At 41.8% G+C, this 27,836-nt stretch overlaps 1 protein-coding gene across 3 annotated transcripts; it reads right to left on the minus strand.

The window, feature by feature from the left end:
• Nucleotides 1-27,258, minus strand: LOC104940396 (tensin-2). 3 transcript variants are annotated; one of them, XM_019276490.2, is made up of 27 exons: nucleotides 26,058-27,258; nucleotides 19,130-19,235; nucleotides 18,868-18,905; nucleotides 10,177-10,209; nucleotides 10,014-10,063; nucleotides 9,692-9,875; nucleotides 9,516-9,566; nucleotides 9,228-9,350; nucleotides 9,064-9,128; nucleotides 8,498-8,581; nucleotides 8,291-8,403; nucleotides 8,112-8,172; nucleotides 7,802-7,877; nucleotides 7,172-7,301; nucleotides 6,487-6,552; nucleotides 6,257-6,373; nucleotides 4,746-6,158; nucleotides 4,477-4,627; nucleotides 3,539-4,368; nucleotides 3,187-3,318; nucleotides 2,207-2,299; nucleotides 1,950-2,027; nucleotides 1,685-1,762; nucleotides 1,325-1,493; nucleotides 1,089-1,157; nucleotides 741-770; nucleotides 1-554 (listed from the first exon to the last, which is right to left on the minus strand). In XM_019276490.2, exons 1-27 carry the CDS (start codon nucleotides 26,178-26,180, stop codon nucleotides 410-412), a joined length of 4,608 nt encoding a protein of 1,535 aa, XP_019132035.1. In that variant the 5' UTR covers nucleotides 26,181-27,258; the 3' UTR covers nucleotides 1-409. The 3 variants fall into 3 exon arrangements, with proteins under 3 accessions (XP_019132035.1, XP_019132036.1, XP_019132037.1); XM_019276491.2 differs by lacking the exon at nucleotides 741-770 and having other exon boundaries at nucleotides 26,058-27,257; XM_019276492.2 differs by lacking the exons at nucleotides 18,868-18,905; nucleotides 19,130-19,235; nucleotides 26,058-27,258 and adding an exon at nucleotides 16,893-16,964.
• Nucleotides 27,259-27,836: the final 578 nt, after the last annotated feature.

The following is a 27,836-nucleotide window of genomic DNA, read 5'->3' on the forward strand; positions in this document are numbered from 1 at the left end:
TTTAAATGCTGATGCAGAGAAACAGAAAACAGTGTGGTAAATGGATTGTCACTCACACGGCTTGTGAAGTTGGTTGCACATTATGTGAACAGGATGACAAAATAACGACAGCAAAAATACAAAAGCAAAATGTGTTTCATTTAGGAGAGGTTATCAAAGTTAGGCCAGTCTTTGGCTTATTGAACTATTCCTCTGTTTGCTCTGTAAACTGACACATGAACGATACTTTGCCCTACAGAGCACTGATCTGTCACAACTGGATTCAGTTATCAAAACAGTCATGAAGCCAAGCACAGTGGTGCAACCTGTACAAATGTAAGCAAAGATGTGGATACACACGCTTCATTAAAAAACATGTCAAAATCATATTAACATCTCCCCCAGATCCCCAGCGGTCTCCCCCGCTCTCTCATCTGTGTAGCTGTGGGCCCAGCATGACTTTGTTGATAAAGTTGACAATGGCCACAGCTGGCTGCTCGGGGTCCATCTCTGCAAACAGGTGACACACGTTTTCTGTAGCACTGCCCGTCCGCCTTGCCACAAAGCCAAACATCCTGCAGCAAAAAGCAAACATGAGAGGTCAGAAGACAGGAGAGCGAGTCATATTTTACACTTCATGAAACCCAATGTTGGCTCAGGGTAACATATCTGATTGTGATTAACAGCCATGCAAAGTAGCACATTGTACCGGTTGATAATATCACTTGCAAAGAAAAACACACAGTGACGCAAGCACTTACTTGCTTGACGTGCTATCAGAATTAGTCCACCTGAAGCACGGGTACACAGATAGAGACACAGATACAAAATGAAGGAAAACATGAATGACAAAGACATGGAGACAAAGCACTGACTAGCAATCTACATTCAGCCCCTAGAGTAAAAAAAGCAGACACGCAAATCACAGAAAACTTATATTTCTAAAATATAAGTCAATACAGAAAGTATTTGTGCAGCAGCAGTAGGTAGCACACATGGATTACTGCATTTACTAAAGATACTCAGCAGTAACATGGACAAGCACATATGTTTTTTATTAAAAATCATACTGTCAGTGTCTGTTTTTTAGATATGTCTCAGTGACTCACCTCTGGTCTTGGGGGTCCAGACTGCTGAACGTCACACTGCTGATGGGGTAGTGTCTCCTGAAAAATAGCCTGCATAACAACACACAACATTATGACTCAGTGTGTTAGTCTGGTGCTCATACTGTGTCATGCATAAGAAATTTAACGCATTGAACAAACACCACTTCTTCTAGGATTAGCAGTTACATCCAATGAATTTAAAACGTTGAAGTAAGATTGTTGTGTCTAAGATGTACCTTCTTTTGCTGTCGGTTAAAGTGATGCCCTGAGAAGACACTTTGAAGTGGACCATTGTTGGTGCTGGACGTGGACTCAGAGCCAAAGTGCACTTGGTCGCCCTAGAAACAGCCTCAGGCCCAGTCAACGACTCGGTTTCCACAGAGTTCAGGTAGAGCACGTTGCAAGCTTGTTTGATGAGAGATGACAAAGTTTGGATTACATATGTTCTTATGGGTCAGTGCTAAGAAAATATGAGGCTTGAGCAACCTCTGCTGGTCAAAAGTAATAACTGCAACTATTGCGTTGCATGTGATAGGTCGTCTGTGGATGCTCACATACAACAGAATCAAGAAAAACAAAACAAACTCATGCACTACCTGCTCCTTGTTTGAGGAGGTCGGCAGCTGTGCTGGTGTTTGTTGCACTCTGCATCTCCTGAAGCTCCCCAACCAGGTCTGAAACATCATGGTCTTCAGTTACATAACAATACTTTCTAAATTATTGAGCATCCAGTCTGTAACTGTTATAGCAACCTGCTTATCTTTGAAGTGGTCCGTTCCTCTCTCACAATGAGTATATGTTTTTTTAAAAGGTACTTATTTAATTTGGAGTGACATCTTAAAGTACTGACACTGATTTTACCTTTTTCTGGGATGCGAAGGACACATGGCAGAGAAATGGGAGTAATTGAATGCTGGTACACCAAGGCAGACAAACTTCCTGAGAGGAAATAGGTAAAACAAATTATGATTATGACAGATCAGAAGATGTTCAAAGGAAGAAATTAGTTACAGGTAGGACCAGGATGGAGGTTTACAGGTTTAAGTGATCAGTTTCAGTATCTTGTACATGACTAAATATGTGAAACATATTGTGACAGTGTCTCCCACATAACTGACCGAAGTAGGATTCGTTCTGACAGCCCTTGATCTTCACTCCCCGTGGCCCTGTCTCGATGAGGAAGTGTCTCACCAGCTGTTCCAGAGGATCCCCTTGGAGAGAGGAGAGGAGAGTGAGAGGGGGTGAAAAGAGGATTAAAAATAAGGCAGAGGGTCTTGCTGCAGAATATATTCTATAATGATCCATGGATAATATTACACAAATATAAGCTTCAGAGTGCTATAAACTCATCAAAACCATGATGCCACTTGCTTTTTGATCACGGCCCTGCCTCATATGTATTTTTCATTTCATGCATCAGAACTGAATGAATCAGAAATATGCTAAATCTATTAACATTTGTTGCATTTCTTGCATTAGAGCTGGTTAAAAAATGTTAACCTTTCAGTTCAGGTGCTTTAAATGTGATATCAGTTAAATAAACAGTGTTTAATTCAGCATTAACACTTCAAGGAAAGAATCAGTGATGCACTATAAAACATGGGAGTGAAAAGAGAGTGAATTATGTTTCTGGATTTATTTTTATTCCTCATTTCAGCAGCATAAATGCAAATTAACAAGGTAAAGGAACTCACACAGGAGTTGGATCATAAACTGCTTTCAGTACTTGTTAAAGGTTATTTTGTAATGTGTGCTAATTTGCATTTATGATGTTATAATGAGGAAAAAAATGAAAACAGAAATTGTATAATTAATTAACCACTGAGATACATAAACATTTATATACATAATCTAGTTGAATAATGGTACAGGGTGACTTGACTGGTGCCCAGAAAAACACCTAACATAGGCCTTTTTCACAGGAGACAATTTGGCTTGTCATAGCAGGAAAAGCTCTACACAACATTAATGTCATGAAGCTAAATGGAATTCAGTCAGCATTCATTTTATTATTTGAACCTGTGCTGTCCCACCATGTCAAACAAAGGCCCATTGGTAGCCAGGTAATTTATAGTAACAACAAATTCATAATGGATACCTTTGCCGCCAATGATGTTGGCATTAGGAGGTGGGGTGGCCACCTTGAGGGCCAAGCCATAGGCCCCCTGGAAGGAGTTACTGTCTCTGATGAGAAACGTTCCTGGATCCTTGTCCTTCAAAACAGCTATGGCTACAGCAGAGAGGAAACATTAGAGAAGGGGTGTAAAATACGAGACACAACAATGATGATGTATGGGTTACACATCCAAGGAGACCCTGCTCTTTCTGCTATGATGCATGAAGTTTCAGTATACTGTATCACTTAATCATTATTGGTCAAAGAAGATTGTATTGTTTGTGATGATAAATACAAACATCACATATCCCTCATCCTCTGTTATAACCCTCACCTTGGTCTCTGGAGATGCCTGGTTTGTACCAGTACTTGGAGCTGTCCTGGACAAACGTAGCATTTACCCTGATGTCTGCCTCTTCCCGAGAGTTTTGTGTAGACCCCCGTCTCTGCTCTCCCACAGAGGGGGAGAAAGTAACATGGTGTGTTGGGGAAGGAGCTGAGGAAGCCCGGAGTAGAGAGTTATGTCCATTCTGGGATCCTGGTGTGCTTGAAAGCCGTTTCTTCTCTGGAAGTGGTGGTTGGATGGCGGGTATGGTGACGGCGGTGTACCCACTATATGGTACATGAGGGACGTTTAGTAATGGGTAATAATAGGATGCTAAGGGGAAGGTTGGTGTATGATATCCATCAGGCACAGGTGATGGAGGTTTAGTGTCGGCTAAGCTGTCTCTATCCGGAGTCAGCCTTTGTCCCACTGAGTCTGTAGCTGATGTGGAGCGTTGGGGAGAACACTGGAGGTCTGGGGAGCCAATTGGAGAATTTGGGGAAGTGGTGGAAGGGCTAGAACTGAGACTGGCAGAAGGGTTCATGGATGCGCCTCTGCTGCTGTCAGATGGGGTATCACAAGGAAGGGCAGAGCCGTTCAGTTGCACTTGGACTGGGGTAATGAAGACAGTGGCATAGTTTGAAGTCTGTGGTTTGTCACTTCCTGTAATCTTGGTTGTCCCAAGCCTTCCATCAGAGCTCAAACTCTCACTTGATGGTTGCGTGGAGTTTATAGATATGTTGGAACTTTGGGTTTGAGTTTCTTTTGGTTGGTTATTTGTACTGGACTCCTGATGTGTAGCGGGTTCTTGGCTTTGAGGAGGACTATCAGTAGTTACACTGAGGAAAAAGCAAAGTATGGAAAAAATAAGATAATTATCCACAAATCTGAATTAATGTAATTTTATTTTCAGCATTTGTAGATGACAAAAAGGAAAGTGTCACCACCTGTCTTCTGTGTGTGTTGGACTGACACTACCAATAACTGTGTAGTCATGATCAGAGTCCAGTCCAGGGGTGCTTGACTGGCAGTTAGAGTCTGATATACCCTCTGAACCCTGGGATATATCATCCCCGACATCAGCCACGGTCTTTTCCACTTTGACAAATGAGATCAAACAAGATGAGATAAAGGTATAAAGGTATAAATGATACAACACATATGTAAAACAAATAACAAAACAAAACAAAATACCAACAATGCATCCATCATTCACCTTTGTGATGCTCGGCCTGTTGTTGGTCTCTACATCCAGAGGGTGTCTCAGGCAGCTTACCTCTCCCAGGAGAGGGGCTACTAGCAGGCAGGGGTGAGGCAGATCCAGAGTAGTACCCTGAAGCATAACCCCGGCTTTCGTGGCTCTCAGCAGGGGATGACTGGTAAGGAGAACAGGGACAGGAGTGGCGGGGCTGTAGAGGGGTGTGGTACCCACTGCTGGCTCCATCCCGCACATCCGTCAGAGACTGGGGACTGGGGTAGCCTTGGTGAGGTCCGATGGCATATCTAGGATGCTCTGGGTTTGGACCCTGATCCAAAGTGGAGTGGCAGACACGAAATGCAGGCATGGCTGCTTTGCACTGCCAGATTTCTGCCTCTCTCGCTACATCCCATGGATTTTCACTTTCCCACAGTGGAGGTGCCTCTCTTGTTCGCTGTACCCCTGCTCCGTGGGACCAATGTGGGTTTTCTGATTGGTCAGGGTGCAATGGGTGGAATGTTCTAATTGGAGCTGATTGGTGCTCTCGCCTATTGGAACAGTCCCGACAGGGGCAGCCAGAGGACGGTGTTGGTGAGCCAAAGAACATTTCCCGGTAAGGGCTTGAGGGCAGTGACTGATGGGAGAGATGAGAGGTTGGATTGTGGCTGGAATAATGGAAGAGGTGACACTCTTCCCCAGTGCAGAGTCTGTTTGAGGCTGGAAGGGTGTGGCTGTGTGGGTGGGTGCGCTCATTGGTGGAATATGGGTAGCATGGCCTGAGGACACAGGGCAGGGGTGGTGGTGGGGGTGGACGTTCCCAAGGTAACTCTGGTAAAGGATGGGCACTATGTCGATGGCAGAGCTCCATATGAGGAGAATGAGGAGGTGGGGACACAGATTTAGAAGGTAAGGCTGGCAGAGTTTGGCTTTTTGGATGTTTTTTAACGCTGCTGCAACGGCCTAGACAGTGACTGTTTGAAAGGCAGGGCTCTCGTTCCCTCTCCCATCCAACATCGCCACACTTTGTACTGGCTCGACCACAACATGAGTGCTCTCGCCTCAAACCCCCAGGACCTGATGGGTCTCCGTCATCTAAAATTGCAGTCTCTCTATCCTTTTCCTTTCCTCTTGTTTTCTCCTTCACTTCATCTTCCCCATCCCCTCTTTTCGAATGACAGTCAGTGTTTTCTTTTTCTGGGTGGTTTATGGACTGAGAACTGTCATCCAGGTGATCAGAGGGGACTGAGGAGCGGCTAGAGTCACGGGTGTGGGTGAGAGGCTGGGGCTGGCTGGGAGTTTGAGGCTTGACTGTTGGGCTGCTAGTGAGGCATCCGTTGGGTGATGCTGCTGAGGCAGTGGAGCCCGGCCCACGACGCTTCCTCACCTGAGCGTACAGGCTGCCATCCAGAGGGCCTCTTGTATGAGAGATATCTAGTAGAAACGAGGGAAGTGTGATGCAATGTTTTATTTGACACTCTCAGCATAAAGCTTACTCTCCACACCTATGTGTGTTTGTGTACATTTCTTACTTTCCATGCTGTCTTGGTGACGTAGGTTGAAGTTCTCATAAGAATCCCACCTGACCACAGGGTCTGAGGTGTTGTAGTCCACTTTGATTGAGGCGTCGTTCTTGCGGTATTCTCGACCTTGAAAAGAAGACAGTTTGAAATGAAGTGCATTCAAATGTAAAAATACAGAGTTTAGGTGCACAAAATGCAGCAAAAGATATAGTGACAGATAGACAGTTGACAGTACTTACCTTTCATTTTTTCTGGCCCATTGGAGAAGATAAACTCGACTGTAGCATCTGGAGGGAACCTGTCATCTACAGAAAGATGAGCATAAAGGCAATGACTAAAATATCCAGGCTGTCTGTGTAACAACAGAGGCTGATACAAAAACAGGAGCAAGAAAGTATCACCTATGAAGTGCAAATACCAAAGTTAATAAATAAAAATTCTTGCTTTCACTGTTCATAATGCAGTCAGAGCAAACACATCAAAGAAATGGATCTGAAATGAGTTGTGTTTTTTCATGCATGGATGTCGTAATATCATTTATATTTTGTATGAATGCATGTAGCACTTAGAGCAACTTTAATCTAAACTGACTCTGTCATTTGATATTTGTCTCAAACACCACAACGATCTGAAAAATAAGTGGGTCTTGAATTATGCAGCCATATGAACCACTTCAAGGAAGCATTAGAAATACACATTGCCATTTGTTCATTTCTATGTTTACGATGTATTCAGATAGTGTAGTAAAGCACTACTATAGTCTAAAACAAGCTCCCAGCAGTGATGTAGTATCGTGGTTTTCCTTATGCACATGTAACATAAATACCTTTCTTCTGTAATGCCTTCATGACTGTCCCAAAATTCAAAATCCTCTACTTACTATTCCATGCATTTTCTAAGGAACCATTGGACCTCTATTTATACCTGCGCAGGCCAGGTCCAGTTCAGTCTTGCCAAACCACAGCTGTGCTCCATGAACTGTGCAGGTGTGGAATTGGACTCTGAAGACCACTTCCCTCTCTGCTGCTCGACTCCGCCGGTGGTAACACTTCACCTGCAGGAGAACGATATTTTAACATGGAATGACTCAAAATGTTGACAAAACAGTAAATCTAAAAAATCTTTTGCTTTGTTAGTGTTCTGTTTTGTTCGATCAAGTGTCTTCAGTGCATGCTGCTGCCGTGGCAACCGATTGCCCCGTGAGATAGATGTACTTTCGTATCTTTCTGTGTCACTAAGGGCTTAGCATGTTTTTACCCTCTCAAAGAGACATACTCGACAGTAAAAGCAAATAATTAAGCATGCACAGTCTCCAGAGGTTTTATGGCTTAAGTGGTTTAAAAATAATCCAGCACTTTTTAAAGGCAAGACACAAAAGTGCATCAAAGTCAGGAGAGAAAAAAAAGTTTACTAGGTGGGAATCGAAGAGTTTGACTACAGAACTTAGGAAATAAAAACAATTGTGGTATTTTGGTCATTGCAGGGATGTACTGTGTGTAGATATGAAAAAAATCGAAGTAGATGCCATACAGTTCAAGATAAGTTATTTCTCACCATAATGTCCCCCTTTAATAAAAGTGCTGGCTCCATAGTCACACACAGCTTCCTTGCCCTGGAGCTCTGGGGATCACTGGACACACACACATAGAGAGAATGAAAAAACAAAACAAACAGCCACACCAGCCCAAAAACATACATAAAACCAGTCAAAACATGTCTCAGTTGGGTAAAACAGTGGTAAACAATGTTAACTTCAACATAAGCACAGACCAACCTACACCTAAACACAGACAGGGGCCTGTATAGACAACATCTGTCAGTTGGACAGGGGATGGAAAGCTGGTGAAACTGGCCGTGTACTTACTAGACGCCTGAGGTGTAGACCAGCTGTAGAGCCTGGTAGATTTTTAGGAAAGGGTAGAAACCTGCATATACAGAAAGAAGTTGAGTAAATAAAAGTTTACTATTCACAATTTAAAGCTGATAATAATCATAACGACACTGCAAGCTATTAAACAAGTTTAGTTGGTGTACAAATCTGACCTCCACCCGCCTGGAAGTTTGGTAGTGATGGAATGAGGACCTGGTGGAGGAACAGAGGACTGCTGTTCATTTTGATGGTACCGGACAGCAAACCACCAAAATAGTAAATGTATCTGAAGAAAAGAGGTGAGGTTAAGTGATGACAGCGTCAGTACAAGGTGACACAAGACAGAGGCAGAAATACAAAGATAAGTGAGTGTGTCACACCTGTTCTGAGAGGGCTGTAAGGAAGAGGAGACTTTGTCTTCACAGAACTTTCTCATTGCTAGTGTTGTGAGAGCCTGGTCCGCTCTGTGGACACAACCAGAAGTGTGTTAATAAATGCTTTTGTACAGATCTGTGGACGGAAACGTTAGGAAGTTACAGTGTGTGTTTTGGAGGTGATGATGTGTACGTCTGGAATGAATCACGATTGCTGTTGGTTACAACTTCAATTGATAATTGATTGAATTCTACAATTCAATTCTTCTTCTAAATTGTGGCATTTTTTGCTCTTTTTGGACATGCACTAATAAAAATAATAAATAGTTGCAGCCCTGCAGTGATCACATTGACCAAACTCTCACTGAAGGTCATCAAAACAAACTCTAACTTTAAATAAAGACATTTTTATTACACAAAGGCGCTCTAAGTAGTTGTAAGGTTAATAATTTTATCTTGGTTGAAATTCAGCTTTGATGACAGGTTCAACAGTTCAACATAGATAATTGGTCTTTACACATGCTGGTATATCAAATGCCTTTAATCTCTAGATCAATAATAATGCAGATTACCCAGCTGATATCTTGCTGTAGTGCATATAGGCTGCCACGATGACCCCCGTCTTTCCTTTGTTTCCCTGAAATAGAACACAGATTAAAGTGAATGTAATAGATTTTCTCACTGTTTGAAAATATTCACAGTAAAGCCAGCAGATGTGGATTTAGTTTGCACTGACCTTGCAGTGAAGAACCACCACATTTTGGGGGTCAGAGGTCAGCCAGGTCTCCATGGCTTTACAAACAGCACAAATTCTGTCCAAGGGTGGGGCGTGAATGTCAGGCCAGCCGTAGTCCTGCACCTGAACCGCAGGGGAGGAAAGATGTTTCACATTCTGTTTTTTTTTTTTAATGAGTCAAACCTTTTAATTACCTTGAAAATATAAAGCAATCACATTTGTAGTTGATTTATCTCAGTTGTGTCACTGTAAGTTAAGCAGTGTGTGATCTGCCTTTGAGTTAAATACCTTTGGGTTAAGTCTGGAGATGTCATGTCTCTTTTCTGATAAATTTAGTAGCTGAAAAAGACAGAGACATATAAGAAGATGTCAAAAATGTTTGTTTTAAAACAATTATTCAGTCTTTCTAGTAGACAAATTCCAACTAAGTTTATATTCCTTATGTTTTTAAATTCATGACCAACCAAGAACTTGTCCTGGTGCTTGGATTTTAGCATGGAAGCCACTTCCTGTAGGTTTCTGCGATACCGTTGCTCCTCCAGGTCTGGCAGGAAGAAGACAGAGATGATCCTCTCTGTGATGTAGGTGAGGTCAAAGTCATAGTGACGCTCCATCACGTGCTCCATCACTTGCTCCACACTTTTACTCCTGACCATTGTGAGAATTCATTGTTTTAGTGACAGTTTCCTTAATGTTTAATTCACTGTACATTTAATTTCTGTTTATCCATTTTACATATCAGACATCATTTTCTGTTGATGATGTGTGAATAATGCTTCTTGGTACCTTGGTATTGAGCCTCTCTTCTTCTGTTGTGTAGATTTAGTGGAGCCGTGCTGCAAAACAATCAGAAAAGAGGAACTCTACTGCAATGACTGATTGTAATACATCATTAAAAAAACTACTGTCTTACTATTTCTTACTTTCTTAAGTACTTGTATACGCTTACCAGGTCTGGTGTTGAGGTACAGGTGGGAGTCACCTGAAAGAAAATGAGCACATGGTTGGTTTTTGCAGCAATTACATAACCATACACACACACACACACACACACACACACACACACACACATACTGGGAATGAAAGCTAAATCATGTGTCTGGTTTAATGCTCTTGGTCCTGCTCCAGCAGTGCAGATGAAGAGATGGAAGGATGAGGAGGAGGGATAAAGAGCTGATGGAGAGTTTAGTAAGATTCATTCTCACTTTCTGCATGTCTGACATCTGCAGCAGCTGGTTTCAAGAAAAGGCAGTCAGCACAGATTTGGCTGTTCCACATGATGGGTTAGTGACGCCCACACGCAAACTGGTACAGACTGGTACACACTAAAAGACCCAAGAAGACTAACTTTAGTTCAAGCATGTCTACAGAAATGTAAAGAACTCAAGGGCATTCTTTTTTCACACACTGTATAACGGTCTGGTTTTATTGCGCTGACCCAGCAGTTGAATAAGCAGAAGCGCTCAATATAATAAGAGGTACTCAATAAAAATGATTGATTGTATTTCTTTGCCTCGTAAAGAAGGAGGAGAGGAGTCAGACGGATAAAGTTTACTGGCGGAAGACTCTACATGTGGTGTGCAGTCCTTGTTCTCTGCTGGTGAGCCAACAGTAACTTGCCAAAACCACAAACACACGTGTATGCAAGGGAGAGAGGGAAGCTGAGGTCATTCAAACAGGCTACAGCCACTATTATACAGATAGACTTGAGAATATATTTTTCATTCTTCTTCTCTGTTTATGTTTGTTTTGAGGATAACAGTTGCTCCTAAAAGGACTACCTAGTAGAAACTGCGATGTGTCAGTGCATGTGTTACGTTTCTGACTCATTATAATGGAAATCATGTGGCATGATTAAAATCAACAAGGTATTACAGCACAACTACGACTGTAAACCCTGACAGGTGACACCCTGTCAGCTTTTGACCTTTGAACTGTCTCATGAGATTGATTGACAGCTGAGCTGCCCTCTGTGGCTGAGCACTGGCCAGTGTTGACAGGTGTCAGGCACCAGGTTAACAAGCCAAATGCCTGACAATCACAATGATCTACAGCTGACACAACCTCAGGAAAAACAAGAGCAACGGTGCAAAAATACACTCAAGTTTTAAATTGACAGAACAAGCCAAGGTACGATTAGTATTCATATACAATAGTTTGAGCCCTGCTCAGACTTTGACAAAGATAAAGCCACTGAATGCTCACTAGAGAGCAACTTAATTGTAAGCGTGTATAGTTTCCACTAACAGTCCCTGACAGTTGAGGCTAATTTGTTTTTGTCTCTGTTCAGTAGATGCAGAATAGCTTGTAGGCTCATTGTGTCATCACCTCAGCAGCAGTCACATGACATTTTTGAAATGCCATCGATAGATTTGTTTCTCTTATTATTCTCTGCAGAAATAGAACATGACTTAACATGTGTCTTTAGTTCATTTAACATTATTCCAGTGTTATACATTTCCAACATAGAAGCAGTGGCACCTGGAACATTACATTTGATTTGTAAGGTTTTCTTTCAAATAGATTAGCCACAAGTGCAGGAGATGGGTTTTCTGTTACTCTTGGCATAAACCCAAATGATAGGCTTCTGATTTCATGGCACACACAGACTTTGTGATACACAAAATAGAAAATGGCAAACGACATTATGGAGAGGGCCACAGAGAAAGATGTGACAGAGAGTTTGGGAGAGTGTGACGAGGGAAAGGGAGGGGAAACATGTGATTCAGGGAGAAATTAGTAAAAACAGGGGGGCATGCTGTAATTGGTTACCGCATGGCAGAATATGTCCACAAAAAAAATGCTACTGCTGGACTGACCAGTGGATGCCATTACTTTATTATTGTCATGCAGGTCTCATACAGGCGGCCAACATCAGACATCAAACAAACAGACTGTATTAATGATTTCTCGGATCTGTCGAGGATTCTGGACTGTAATATTCACATCTCGACTTCTTCGATTGGTTTGTTAATAAGCATAAACAGTACTTTCCAGAGTGTAAAAGAAAGGTCACAAAAGTGGTCGGCTCCAGGAAGGAACAGTAGGAGACAGACACAACATATACCCATGTATAAACACAAACATGCACACACACACACACATGCACACAAAACAAGGCAAGACAAATTTTTGAACCTAGAGGCAGAGAGCACCGACGTGCAGCATAAAAGCAGAGGAGGAAGACACCAGAGTCAACAGGAAGCAATTTGCAACAGGATGTCAGCACTGGTCAACGTAGGTTTACGTGTGCACACGCACATACAGACACACAGTGTATACATGTGTCTTTGGTAGCTCTGCCAGCCTCAGGGTCTTCATTAATGCATGTGGACTGTATGCTGGAGCCACCAGGAATGGAGCCATCTGGTTCAGTTTGTCCTCTTCATCAGCTTGCATTTATTGAGGTGCCAATGACAGCACTCAACCAGCCCTCAGGGACTGACTGACTGGTGGTTCAGCTTGCCTTGTTCATGAAGTAACACTTTTCAGCCATTTGTCAAGGAAAAATGGCAAACGTCCCCTAGTTTCAGCTCAAATGTGAAAATGTGCTTTTGTCTGTTATCTTTGCCTTTCGGGGAACACACTTATTCGCTTTCCTGCTTAGAGTTGGATGAGAAAATATAAATGTCTCAATGTCAAAGCACTGTGTAAATGTGAAAGAGGTTGAACAGAGATTTATCCCTCGAATCTGAAGCTCCCTTCTGCTTTATGGAGCTTTATACTGAGTTCAGCTCATTGTTTAGCTGGCACACTACTTTACTGTTTTGGTTCACTCTCACTGCTCTTATAGTGTCATTTAAGGATGCCGGAGGCAGCTGTTTTCAGGGAATAAGTTCCAAAAGCTCAGCTCAGACAGATCTCAGAGTTGCACCACACTTCTAATCTTACTCTTAAGATCTTACCCCAAAGTGTCAAACTTTATATTTTTAATGATTCATTTTCATTCAACCAACAGTCCAAAAATCCCCAAAAATAAAAACGAACATATGAGAAGCCGAAACTAGCAAAACATAAAAACTAAACACTGAACAGACCAGACGTCCAGTCAACTCAGCTTCTGAGGGTGGAATAGATATGAAGCTACTGCCAACAGCCAGTTGGCTTAGTAAAATAAAGCCTAGAAACAAGGAAACAACTAACTTGACTTTGTCTGAAGTTTTAAAGAGTCCTCCCTCTAGAAAATATTGAGAAAATATGAGAGTGGTATTGATTTTGTCATCTAACTCTTGGCACAAAAGCATGTATGTATTTTCCTGTTGCTAAGACATCATTTTAAGCTTGAGGAAATTTCCATTTTCACTCCTTTCTGACATTTATATGTTATTTGACCAACTAAAAATATGACAGTAATCAGCAGTAATCTGAGTGTAACATTGACTCCTGCTTAACAAATCCAGGATCTACTTATCTCCTAGACAACACAGTGACTGTGGCACGAATCTTAAAAGTTGTCATTGCCACATCCTGAATCATCAGTCATATTCCAGGATGAGGAAATCCAACACAGAGAGCAGCTGAGTCAGTTACAGGGAAGTGAGAAAAAAATCAGAGTGTGTGCGACACACACAGGCGTCGGCGCGCCATCTGAGAGGTTCATTCTGACCGTAAGCTCAAAGCTGACATCACACTCTGGAGAGGGAGAAGTGAGTAAGCTTTCCCATTTGAAACTGGAAAAGCAAAATAACCACGGCTTATTCCAAGTTCCATCGTCTCACAAAAAGACACTGAAGCTAAATAAAACTCTGAGGCTTTTTTTTTTTTTTTTTTTCAGGCTGTTACATTTCATTCAGAGGGCAAATTTATGTTTATGTTTATGTGAGGATTCACATGAAAGTATTAATTCCCTTCTCTCGTTATCAATCTGCCTATTCATTAATTCTCACCTTTTATCTCCAATTTCTCTATTTCCTACCTCATATAGTCTGCCACTCCCCTCTTCTTACCCTTCTCCCATACCACACACAATCTTTCAGTGCCTGGGGATAGGATAACCACAATCATCCCTGCCATGAGATACAAATATGCACTCCCCTTGAATAAACAACATCAGATGACAAAAGGCACCTTGATAAGCATCATGCATGATGAAGACGGGAAGGATGAAAGAGGAAAGGCAAGTAAGAGTAAGCACTAGATGGGGGAGAGATGTCAACAGCTGAACACGCTGACCACTGACAGAGAGCAGAGAGATTTCACAGAGCTATTTTGATAGAGCTCCTTATTTTAGACCATACTTCCCTCACAACACTTAAAGGCTCATTTCGTCTATTTGTTCATCAGTCAGTCTCATAAATCCACTTGCCTTTCTGGCAGCGGCGTTGACATTTTCAAGAGATCTACAACTCTCTGTCTCATGTGACTGCATCAAGGTGACCAGCATCCAATAATTGAAAAAAAAAACAAATGCATTTATTACAACCTACTGTCTACATCCACTCATGACATGACAATCAAAACAAATGATTATAAACAAATTAGAAATGATTCCCTCTAAGCTCAAATTGTTAAAAAAAATTGGTTATAATAATTAAAAATAAATAAATAAATATAATAGGAACTGTATAATTCCTGGAATATCAGACTAGGCCTACTATACACCTATGATGTGACTCAGGAAATGAAAATCAGTGGCTACATATAAACACTGCATATGTGTGTGTGTGTGTGTGTGTGTGTGTGTGTGTGTGTGTGTGTGTGTGTGTGTATTGTCCTTAGAAAATTTGTGATAAGACAAGTAAAGCAATAAAATTAAATTACCCACGATAATTATTTGTACACAGAGCATCACACCAGTGTTGGTTATAAATAGCAACAATGTGACATCTGTACGTCACCACCTTAATCAAGTTACACAGATGTTCATCTGACAGGATTTTCCATCCACAACATTGACTTCCACCACCTTCCTGCTGAGGTCTCTACCTCTATCGACTCAGCTATTTCTACCTTCGCATTGATGTGAGATGACACATAGAGCTGTCACAGGACAGCATGTCCACCCACTCCCCCGTGGTGAAACGCGGTGAAACAACAGGAAAGGTTGAAAAAGACACTTATTGACATGTTGCTCAAGACATCCAAAAAGTAAGACGCCGCAGACACTCACAACATCTGGATTAAAGCTTGACTGATAAATCAGCCAGTATAAGCATATTGCAGATATATCTGTAAAGAAGAAACAGAGCCACCTTTACAAATCCAGGATTTTTATCAAGATGTTGTGTATTTATGTAAATGAAAAATCAGATTTGTAGGCAACCTTGTTGATTTGTTCCAGCTCTACTCACACTGACTCGAACTAATGCCAGTGCTGAAAAACAGTAAAGTAAAACTGTGAAAATATTCCACTACAAGAAAAGGACATGCGTTGAAAATGTTACTTAAATAAAAGTATCAGCAAATGTAATAACAGTATGTTAAGCCCGCATTATGCAGTAAAATGTCAGTGCTTTACTATATGATGTTGTTACTATATGAATAACATTACTGCTGCATTAATATGTGTATTTCATTTTACAGGTGTATAAGGTGTTTAATGTTGAGCTAATTGTAACTACTTTATATACACTTGTGAAGTTTAATCGGCAGCAATACGTAAGACCATCATGTATTTAGTGTAGCTGTCCTGTGAGAACAACTTCCTTCTAAAACTTGTAAAACTAGAGCTGTCAGACAAATGTACTGGAGTTAAAGTACAATATTTACTTCTGAGATGCAGTAGAGTAAATGTAGAAAATTGTATAAAATATAAATACTCAAGTAAAATACAAGTAGATTAAATTTGTACTTGAGTAAATGTACTTACTTTTCACGGGCTGATGCACAACACTATTATGTACAACACTTGCTTATTACACAAGCACACAGTATATACATCATCATAATTGCTGTATCAATTAAGATATCAGCATGAAACATTAGCAGTACAGCTGTTGTGTATGAGACTGTGACCATCTGTATTTCACTACGCAACATTAGGATCCATCAGATGATGTTAGGACAGCTGACTGGGACTGGGATACAGCTATTTGTCTCCGTCAGGTACATTATATAACACAAATATGTATACACAGTGTTGAAGTAGATAGATCCAGCAGATCGAGGCTGTGGGAAATGGCATTGTTTCAGCAACATACACAAGTTCTATCAATCTTGATTAAACCTAAGAAATTTGCAGACTCTTTGCAAATACACACACGTGCTGACGAACACATACACATCTAATCTCTTCCATAAACAGTCTGGGACAGCTTGGCAGCAAGTCTCACAAAACTCTGCATTTACAGACATGAGACTGAGAGTCGCATACAGTTTCCACAGTCTGCTAACTTGCACATATAGTGACAACAATCTCATTAAAAAGTAAATCTATGAGTGCTCTCTCTAGTATTAAAAATTAAAATCTGTATTTTTGTAGGTCACAGCAGGAGTCTCTGCACTTGCCTTGATCACAGTAGATGAAATCCTCTTTCTGGGGAAAGCAAGAGCTCTCAGCTACAGCTTTTAATGGAATAATATGCACAATCACATGCTGCATTATCAGAGCAAACACTGTGAGGAGGCTTTACGGTTGCTACTCAACAGAAAACAAAATATAGTGCCCGAGAAGTCAGGAGTGATAGTATGTACAAGTAAACAAAGCTTTACAGAGCGTGTTTTTACCTCTCAACAAGCAGCTTCAGTCTTTCCCTTTGCCTCCGAGCAGTCCTATCTGTAGAGTGGAACACACTACCTCCCTCTCTCTCTCTCTCTCTCTCCCTCATACAAGATCTCTGCTCACTCTCTCTCTCTCTTCCACCAACTCCTTTTTACCTCCCTCCCTCTCTCACGATAACACACACTCCCACTGTGCCAGCAGCGCATGCAGCACAGCCTTCCCCTTCTCGCTCTGCCTGCGTTACACACATAGAGACAGCAAAGCAAGTGCTTTCCCATGCACGTGCACCCGCTCACACACATCAATATGCCACATGCAGACACTGGGCAGCCCTGCAAAGTCACAGGGTCCTGATGGCCAGTGACCTCTGTAGGAGCCTGAGGCTCAGAGAGAGGGGATGACAAGTGGCAGCAGGACAAAGAGGCAGAATTGGAGGTGGAAATACAGACAAAACAGAGAGAAGATGCACAAAGAACGTAGGAAAAGGAGATAAAAACATTTAAGACTTCTAAAACATCAGGAAAATGAGAAATCTAACAAAGATTAAAGGTTAAAAAAGAAGAAGATGATGACAGTGAGATGCAAGAGTTGACATATGAGAGGCACATAGAAACTTACAGTGAGACCATAGCGTGACATGAAGCAGACAGCAATTTGCAGCCTTGACCTAATGTTCCCCTTTATTTATGAATACCCCCAAATGGGACTGATTCCACTCTCTCTCTCTCTCTCACACACACACACACACACACAGTCTGTCTCCCCAGCTGCCTCTCACTTATTTGTGTCCCCCCACAGATCACTCACTTGCAGGCATCTACGGCACTCTTGTTATTTTCTATATTTACCAGCCTGGACTTCTCCTATCCAGATTGATCATCACCCTGTGTGACGATGTCCACTCTCGTCCACGGCGCCTGTCTCTCCTGCAGTCACCAAGAGTTGTTTTTGGCTATCGCTGTGGTGACCAGGGGGACGAGTATGATAAAAATAATAATCTTCTTTTAATGCTTGCTGCTAAGGCACAACAGCTGGTAGGGCCCAATTGTACACCATTACAGCGTGCATGTGTAAAGGAGGAGGAGGAGGAGGGAGGAAGGCAACCCCCACCCCTGTCCTGTCATAAATCCCACTGGGTTTTAAGCAATGGGTCCCTCTGTGTGACAGTTTCTGTGTGTTAGACAGTGTGTACTGTTAGACAGTGAGGCATTACACCTTTGCAGCGAGGTCGTGAGCCCACTCAGGGGTGTGTGACACTGAGCTGCTGTGAGCGGGGTCACATGAGAGGAGGCTACTGCCAATGATTTTGACAGAAGCCGTGGACAGAGCATTTCTCTCACCTCTATGATGAATTTGAATGATTGTTTAATGGCAGTGGAAAATGGTGACAAGTAGCTATTACCTCGGACGCAGTCCATGAAAATGTTCTGCATTACATCTGCAATTGAGTTTTTTCCCCCTAATTGTATCTTATATTTGCATTTCAGCCAATGAGCTTAAATTATTGCTTATACACCCTGGCAATATTGCTGCAAATACATAATAATCATTGGACAGAGAAGTAAAATGAGACAGCTCACTACTGCCTCCCTCTGATCACCCTAAGTTCACTTTGCATAATTATGTAAAATGAGTATCATTTTATGGTACGATGTAAAATTTGATTCTTTAATAAGCACAACTGCTTCATATCAGCCTATACTTGAGAGACTGAACGACCACTGAGACCCCAGGTGCTTGAGGACTCCCAGGAGCTCTTGCTATACCGTGCTACCACATCACTGAATTACTCATGGCAACCTGGCTGTTTGCAGTTCATGGGGTAGGCCTTCTTTAAACCAGACATCTAGGTCAGTGCACACGGCTGATTACACTTACGGCTCACACCGTATTAACATCACAAACCACAGTTTGCTTAGGACAGGAAGAAGGTGAAGTGTGTGATCTTTGATGGGTTTAGTGAGGACATATATGGCTTACCTTGGCTTCACACGTCTTGTGAACTGCAACCTTGCACTCTGCATACAGTGAGGAGAGAACAGAGGTAAGGTACATGAATTAGTGTGACAGTCAGCTTTCAGACAGACAGACAGACAGACAGACAGACAGACAGACAGACAGACAGACAGACAGAGAGAGGGCAGGCAGGGTGAGCTCATCTATGTCAGGTGTAGGGGTGTATCCACGCTGATCAGTTCTGGCTCTGTGTTTGCTGCTTGCCGTTACTGAGACGTGGACTCACCCTTGCAGAAAGCCCCAGGGTTGTCGATGTTCTGCTTGCACACATTGCACACTCGTTTCCTCTTGAAGCTCCTCTCCGTGAAGGCGTGGCTCCCTGCTTTGGCGAGCTGTAGACACACAGGGGAGCCAAATCAGATCATTCTCACAATGAATACATAGAATTAGTCAAACAATAAATGCTACTGCTTCACAAAATCACGAAGCAACTGTGTGCTTTGGAAAGGACTGAATACATATGAATGCTTTCATGATAATCTGCACTTTATACTGAATACATGGTTGTGACATGTTCGGTTTGAGCAGTTTTCCATGTGCCTCAAGGCATTTTTTTGTCAGCTTTGTTCATGCTGAAGCACTGGATGGTCACTGTCTCTTGTGTGGGTGCTGTCAGTACAGATGTGAGCTGGTTCAGTGACACACCAGCAGGAGCACTGATGCCCTACCTGCTGTACATTCAGCTTCCTTCACTAAAAATACCTGTCATATCACGCTGTGTTTTAAGGCATCCTGATGTCTCGTCTTTTAACTTTGTCCTCATTCTGTCTCAGTCTGTCGGGCAGCTGGGATGATGGCAAATAAGCAGCTTTCTGCACTGCCACTCCCCTCTAATATGCTTTATGGTCACAGGTAAGCTAAATGTAATTGAATGGATAGACTTGATGTTCATTGTTTTAGCTTTTTTGTTTTCTTCATGTTGCTAAGTGTGTCTGTCAAACTACCTGTGCTGTTTTTTAGTCCCTGTCAACACTGCTAGTTGAACGTAGATGGCTCTGGTCCAGTCTGGTCCTGACTGTAATATTAGATGGATGGATGAAATTTGGTGCAGACATTCGGAGGATGAATCTCACTGACTTTGGTTACCTTTAGGTGCAAACACTAGGTCAAATTTTTAATTTCGCCAATACTTTGGTTCATGACAAAATGCATGTAAAACTAATGTCATTCCTTAGCTTTAGCTGTATTTAATGTTTAATACTAATTGGCAAATCTAAAGTTTAAACAAAGATTGTAATCATTATACCTCCTGGTGTTGTGATTGTAAATGTTGGTAGTTCACATTTAGCTGTCTAATATTTAATATCTAGTCTCTCTCTTTAGTCTGTCTTTTTTGATAGCAGGCTCACTACAAATTTCCCTTCAACAATGCAAGGTGGCACTGCAGCCGAACCATTATGGCAGCTGTGCAAACACAAGACACGAGCTTCAGACAGCCACAGACAGATACACTGTAACTGTTCACTGTCTTTCTCAAAGTCAAATCTCTGCTGTTACTGTACAATTGGCTGCACTTGGCAAGTTTGATATACTAAGAATACCCTACATCAACTGAATGACGGTCGATAGCAGTATAAATGTAAATAATAGAGGTGACATGAAAAAAAAGAGCTCTAAATCTGAAGGAAAACTCCACATGTACACACACACACACACGGTCCCAGTGTTTATATGTGTACCAAAGGAAAATAAATGTGATGCCCTGAGTCATAATCCATGGGTTTTTCTTTTTATGAACCAATACTCAACTTCCCAGTGAAAAGAAATAGGACAATGTTTATATAAAGTTATGGTAATATCCTCCCAAAGCAATGCCTTCTGACAGCATGTGAAGCACATTAAACCATTAAATCTTTCCTTGAGCAGTGAACTAGGAGGGGCCTGGAAACATCAGGAGGGATGTTTGTGTGTGTGTGTGTGTGTGTGTGTGTGTGTGTGTGTGTGTGTGTGTGTGTGTACGAGGCAGTGGGGGAGGTGGCAGGCCAGAATCAGCGTACCTGCACACACTGGTGTTTCTTTTCTTGTTAAATGGCTCGATGCATTTCTCTGGTCTTGAAAAAACATTTCTCCACTCAGGCATTTTTTACTTTTTCCAATGCTTGGGTTTTTCCAAACAGGAGGGACATTGAATATATCTGTGGAAGGTGAAGGTGCATGAACGCCACTTTGGGCTCACACTCTTACAAACATGTATTTATTGACTATCCAACACTTCTCCCACCATCTTGAACTGTGGGAGGAATTCGGCTCATTCTATTAACCGCAATGTATTATGAAACAGCCATGTCTCTGAAGTGGAATGTAGCCTACGCATTATAAATCCTTTATGACTAGAAAATTAATGTTTTATGTACCTTGAGCTTTGTGTGGTTACATAATATGAACGTAAATGCAGTTGATTCGCTCTGGCTACGCTTCACAACCCTCAACAAAACAAATCCACAGAACTTGTGACTCACTTTATTAAGAAGCAAGCAGCAACCAACAAATTAAAGCATTAGTCATACATACTACCCAAAACTTAATTAACTCAACAGTCAACAAGTCAGAGCTTTAAAGGAATAGTTTGCAATTTTGGAAAATATTTAATCGCTTTCTTGCCGGGGGTTAGATTACAGGACTGATGCTGTCGGTATAGGCACAGAACACGACACATCATACTCCCACTGGAGGAAGAACAATCAGCATCACAATATGCAACCAAGGCCTAAAACAAAATGCCTTGTTATAAACATTGAATTTGAGCAACTATTTTGTACCAGAAACAAAAAGGTATATTGACAGACTTGTGACCCTTCTCCTTACCTTGCTTTTCATGGACAAGTGATTCCACTGAATGGGCCTTAGGTCAAATACTTTGACATTTACAAATATTTATTAAAATTACAAGGTATGTCCAGTAAAGATTTGGAATGGGCTGTTATATAATGAGGTACTGAAAGTCCAGTCATAAAGCTAAGCTATCTTCATATTTAGCATGCAGAGACAAGAGTGGTATCAATCTTCTAATTGAACTCTTGGCAACAGAGTGAATAAATGCATTTCCCAAAATGTTTAACTATGGGTTTATTAATGAATCAGTTTTTCATCTTTGTAAGAAAACAGTTTAATTAGCCACTGTACAGAGAGTTACAACAGATCTTTGTTTGATGAATAATGCCTTGTGAACAGTACCATACACCATAATACCATGATTATGCTGTGATTCTTATGAAGACTGCATTGTGTTTTAATTTTAATGAGGGTCTGATGTCCCACAGTCAAGCCCAAAGGTCACACGAGGTGTTTAAAAATTGTTGTAGGGTGAGCTCTACCGAAAGAAATGCATCACTTATATAATACATTCACTAGTGCATTCATTTTTCATCATATATTGTTATATCTAACAACAAAATCCCTCTCAGGTGGAAAACCAGCATTTATTTTGGTCACTGACCTGGACTGATCTGACGCTTACAGACATGGATGGGACACATTACCCTTATGCTGTGTGTATTGATCTTAAAACCAAAGCAGCAGAGTAACATTGGACTGTTAGCATATTTCCTGTGTTGCTGTGATGAATGGGAACTGACATAAACTGTGGTATCCACTGATTGTGTTGAATCTGGGTCTCTCTCTGTGTGTGTAGCCTACTGTGTCTTTGTACGTATGGGGGGATTTAGCAACAGAGACAATGGACAGATGAACCTGCCAAACAGAGGGCATATGAGGGGAGAGGATGATCATCACGCCCTCCAGCCATTAACATTTCAAATGTTATTACATAACTCGTGAATTTTTGGAGCTTGAATCGATTGGACTTACGTAATGGCCCACTGAGTTGTAAACGTGTCCCCTCATAAACCAGACCTATGTCTCCAGGATAAAAAGTTTTTAGTGATGGCACCTTGGGGTTACTTGGACTAAACTCACAGTAAATGAAAGCTTTTAGCACTTTCTTTCAACAGGAAGAAAAGTTCTATTTTTGTGTTTGATTAAATATGAAATCCCACAAAAAGCTGAATACACAAAAAATCTGTCATCTGTGAATTAATTCAAGAGATATACATCTCAGACAACAACTTTAACATTTCATTGTGTCACACGCAAACATCACAGCAATTACTCATCCATTGAGCTAATGTGTCAGTTTGAAGTTCAAACTGAAAACACAGGATGAGTCAAGGACACCGCCTGGTGGATAAAACATAGTAATGCAGTTAACCTCAGAATAAGGATAGAAATTTCTACAATTTGAGATCATGTTGAACATTTTAGAGTGGGAACTGAAAACATAAGGAGAGGAAAGTGACTTTACAAGCAACTTTCTTTTAATGACCTAATAAATGTATATCTGCGTTTTCAAAGAATAATATCTTCACTAAAACGCGCGCGCACACACACACACACACACACACACATTAAAAATAAACCCCTTCATTTCATATCCCTTCCTTTGGAAGCTTAGGGGCTACAGGCTGCTTAAATTATATGCCTCAAATTAAGTTAAACACTTGACACCTAACACTACTACTCACATTAAGGATTTCATATTAAAGATGCTCGTTCTATTCATTTTTCAGGTGTAGGAAATTCAGTTTTCCTTGTGCTAACAACAGTTTCTGTTCTACAAATAAACAACAACAACAACAACTATAAAACAAAACAAAACAAAAACAACTCAAGCTTTCTTGACGCATGTTACCAAAGTTGTTAGCATTCGGCAATTGAATTACCACTTAAACTGAAGCAAATGTTGCGGTGATCATCCATCAAAAAATGACATATGGGATCAGAGAGCAGTCATTACATTTAAAATTGCCACAGATTAAATTACTCATAAAGCTCATCGTGTGGTTGTGGCTTTCTACACAATGGTTGCTGCCCCTTAGACTTTTTTTCAGAGTTGTTGCTTTTCCCTCTTTTTCTGCTTATCGATACCTTAGTGAAGAGCGGAGGTGGGGGAGTAGAAGGAGAAAGAAACACCAAGTGTGGACACACTGGACTGAATATGTCAGATTGTACAGGTTGAGTGGACGTTCAGTCTCCGGAGGCTCACACGACTCTCAGCAGGATTACAGTATTGCATTGCAGTATTAAAGAACCCCACCCCATTTGGATTGTTACAGCCAACGTCTATGTCATTCTACAAGCATCTCTGACCACTGCAGAGAGCCTAAAGCACTTCCATTTCTAACGTGGAGTTGAGGAGAGGGTCAGGCAGCAACAGCAGTATAATGGCTTTCTTTATGACTGTGGCAGCATGAGCTTTTTATTACTGTGTGGTGACATCTGCAGTAGCATTGTAAGGCTCTTGTTCCCAAATATTATATCTATACTGACAAATATAATGTAGGAAAGTTGCTGAGTGTCAAATCATTGTTATCTCCATTTGAAAGAGTGCAAAAATTACATTTATATGATACCGTAATATCGGTAATAACGGTATTGCAATGGTGCTTCCTAACTTTTGCATTTTATGAGGTATAAATGTGAATGCATTTGAAAGGTAAAAATATACATCTGCAACCCACTCACACACACACACACACACACACACACACACACACACACACATACACTGTAAATGAATACAGAGTACAGTGACACACCCCCTTGGCACTAAATGCCTCAGTCTGCGTGAGTGTTTTTTTCAGTCACACCTCACTGGTGATGACATACTGGAGAGCTGGAGCCACAACCTCTAACCACACACAGACACAGACACACACAGAAAAACACACACGATCCACTCAGGAAGGGACAGGAGCAGGTGGTGAGCCAGGGGTATGCTCTAGTCCAAGCAGGTTATTTATAACCTGCATGAGTGGGGGATGTCACCTCTAAACAGTCATGGAAATGCTGAAAATAGGTGCGGGAAAGAGTGTGTGTGTGTGTGTGAGAGAGAGAAACCGAAAAAAAGACAATACAAACAATATAAAGATTTCCTGGACTATTTGCTTGTATGACATATTTCATTCCTCTACACTGCAGAATCCACCCATTCAGTTGGGACTATGTTATCATAATTTGGCATGGTCTCTCTCTCTTTCACACACACACACACACACACACACACACACACACACACACACACACACACACGCACACACACACACACGTAAACACACGCACACACACACACAGAAATTCAGACAGACACACACAATCAGGGCTTTAGGGGATTTGAAGCCACATGTGATGTGAGTAATGTTTTTGTTCCAGAAGTTCACTGTGCAGCACCTCGCAGCGCTGTGTGAAACTATGCACACATGGCACAAACATCCCAACATAGAGAAAGAAAAGTGATTACTGGACGAAAATAGTGACATCATTTAGAAATTCATTTTATTTCTATTTGTCCACTGACACACAGCATGCCAGAGTGTGATTTACTCTGACATGTGAGAACGCACACATTCTGGTGTGCAGCCTTGGTGCTAAACCAACAGACTGGTTTTTATTTTGGTGTCCATTAAAGTCCTCCAAAGGCTTTGCGTGTGTACCAATGTGACTTGCTCCTAAATCCATACATGCTCCTAAATAGAGCCAGCAGACAGGCAGACGTCGGGTCGGAACCGGACAGTAACTTATACCACTTCCTCTTGAACCTTGACCCCCCCTGAGGGGGCACGATTAACAAGTGGATCACCTACTGCTGCCTGTGTCTATTTTTCCCCCCTCGTTCTTTGCTACTGATTCTTTCCTACGCAGCAGGAGCGACAAATTTATGTGGCCATCAAAATCAAATACTTATCTGACAGTGGCTCAAATCATACTTCTGATGCAGGTCTAAATAGGAGCTGCACAACACATGTTTATCCTTCAGCATGTGCGGCATGTGATGCTGCTGTTCTAATTAATCCTGACAAATAAACAGAGGAGGAATATTTCGTAAGAGAGAAAGAGAAAGAGAGAGAGAGAGAAAAATGTTGGAGTGCAGGGCTTCATCTAACTTGGAAGCAATTCTTCAGATTCCTTTGCTTGATGTCTGTGAGTAATGAATGTAGTTTATAACAATTAAACAAAGCTCAGCGTCATCTGAACAGAAGAAGACAAACTCTGCTCTGCTTATCCTCATAATGCTCTTTCCCTTAAACCACTCAAAATACTGGATGATCATAAGACGTTTCCATTGTGTACAACCAGAATGTTTCCAGTTATTCTCTTACCTCAGCAAGTTGAAGGATTTCAGGATGTACCTCAGGCTCTGCCTTTATGGGGATTCCTCCTGTCTCAGTATCAGGTCCATGTTTTTTCATCCTGCCAGTGCTCGTGCTGTGAATGCACCCCATGCTTCCAGCAGACACCTCTTTCGTCTTATATTTCTAATGCCCTCAGCTCTAATCCAGCTCTTTCCAGACAAGTGCTTCACTCCAGAAGGTCCCTCTTGTTTTCCTCACCTCAGCGCTTCATGTTTTGAAGGGCCTCCTTATGTTTCTGCGACAGCTTATGTCTTCTTCTCCAGCATGCTCCCTCGTCCCCGGTGACTCCTCACACCTCTGCCCTTCTCCCTGACAGCTTGTCCTGCCTTGAAATCCACCCCAGATGACTTTTTTTTTTTTTTTTTTACTCCTTTCCCCTCTCCTCTTACAACCCCTCTTTCTCCCCTCCAAGAAGTGTCACTAAGCACAGACCCTCCACACTCTCTCTCCCCCCCTTCTCTCTCCTCTTACACTCTTCCCTGTCCCCTGCTCCCTGGCTATCCTCACCCTTAAAGCATGCAAGCATACACTCACCACCTCTCTCTTCCCTTCCCCCTTTCCACTTGCCAATACCTCCTTCTCTTCTTTTTTTCGCCTACAGACCCTCAAACGTCTCGTTCGCCTCTCTCTCACACTTACAGACCCTCCAGTCTTCCCCTCTCTCCCGCTCCATCAGGCTCCTCTTGCTGTCTCTCCATGGGGGAGAAGGGGGCAGCTGTTTTGGCTTGTTGATGTCAGGCCCTTCCCCTTTCCTTTGGCTTCACTTCAGCCCCTCGCGCTCTCTTCTTCCTCATGGGGGAGTGATTAGATAGAGCTTCTTTCACACACGTCATCCCTCTAGACTCTGTAACTTTGCACATGAGAACATACTGTAGGCTTGATCCCACTTCTTCCTCCTCTCAGCTTGTTGAGGAGTTATAGGGTGGAGAGGAGACTTTTAACCATCTGCTTGCCTGGTTATTTAGCAACTAGAGCAAAAGGGCACACGGTTCAGATTATACTTTGGTTTGTCAATCAGGATCTCTCCTTCATTTCATGCTAGATGTGAGGAACTCCACCACCCTGTCTGATAGGACACATGACACCAACATTAATGTCCTCTCTTGTGCTGAAATGAAAACAATGATAGGCTCTGTGCTTAAATCTTAGATCTGCCTCTCCGCTCGTTAAATTCCTTCAGGCTACAGCTCTCTCTCTCTCTCTCTGTAACACACACACACATAACTGTACTTCCTCCAACTGAGTTCTCCAGACAAAATACTGCTTAAAGCTGGAGGTTTTAGGGTTGTGAGGGGAAAATCTCCAACAATAAGCTCTTTCTAAAACCATGTTTTTGGCCCCTGGGTTAGACCATACAAAGCGGTCTTCAGTTTAAAATGAGACAAATCTGTGACTGTGAGGCTAAATTAGGCGACGAACCATCACTGAGTATTAATAAGACAATAAGTAAAAAGATGCCTCTTTATCAACAGACAAGTGTAGATAGATTTTATAAATTTAGTACACCAGGAAATATCACTTGATACATCACAGAGGGACCCGAGTGACGCAAATCCAAGTCATGTTGCGGCTTGAGGTGGAGGAAGGAAGGACCCTCCTGTGTGGACCAGCTGCTGATTCACATGGTAGCAGGGGTGGAGGAGCTGGGTGGGGTGAACACACACTTCAAACTCATCGTTGTAACTCTCTTTTCACTGATATTTTATACCGAAAATCTTAGAAACACTAGTATCTATCTAGTCCTAT

Source organism: Larimichthys crocea, chromosome VI (assembly GCF_000972845.2).
Source record: "Larimichthys crocea isolate SSNF chromosome VI, L_crocea_2.0, whole genome shotgun sequence".
NCBI lineage: Eukaryota > Metazoa > Chordata > Actinopteri > Sciaenidae > Larimichthys > Larimichthys crocea.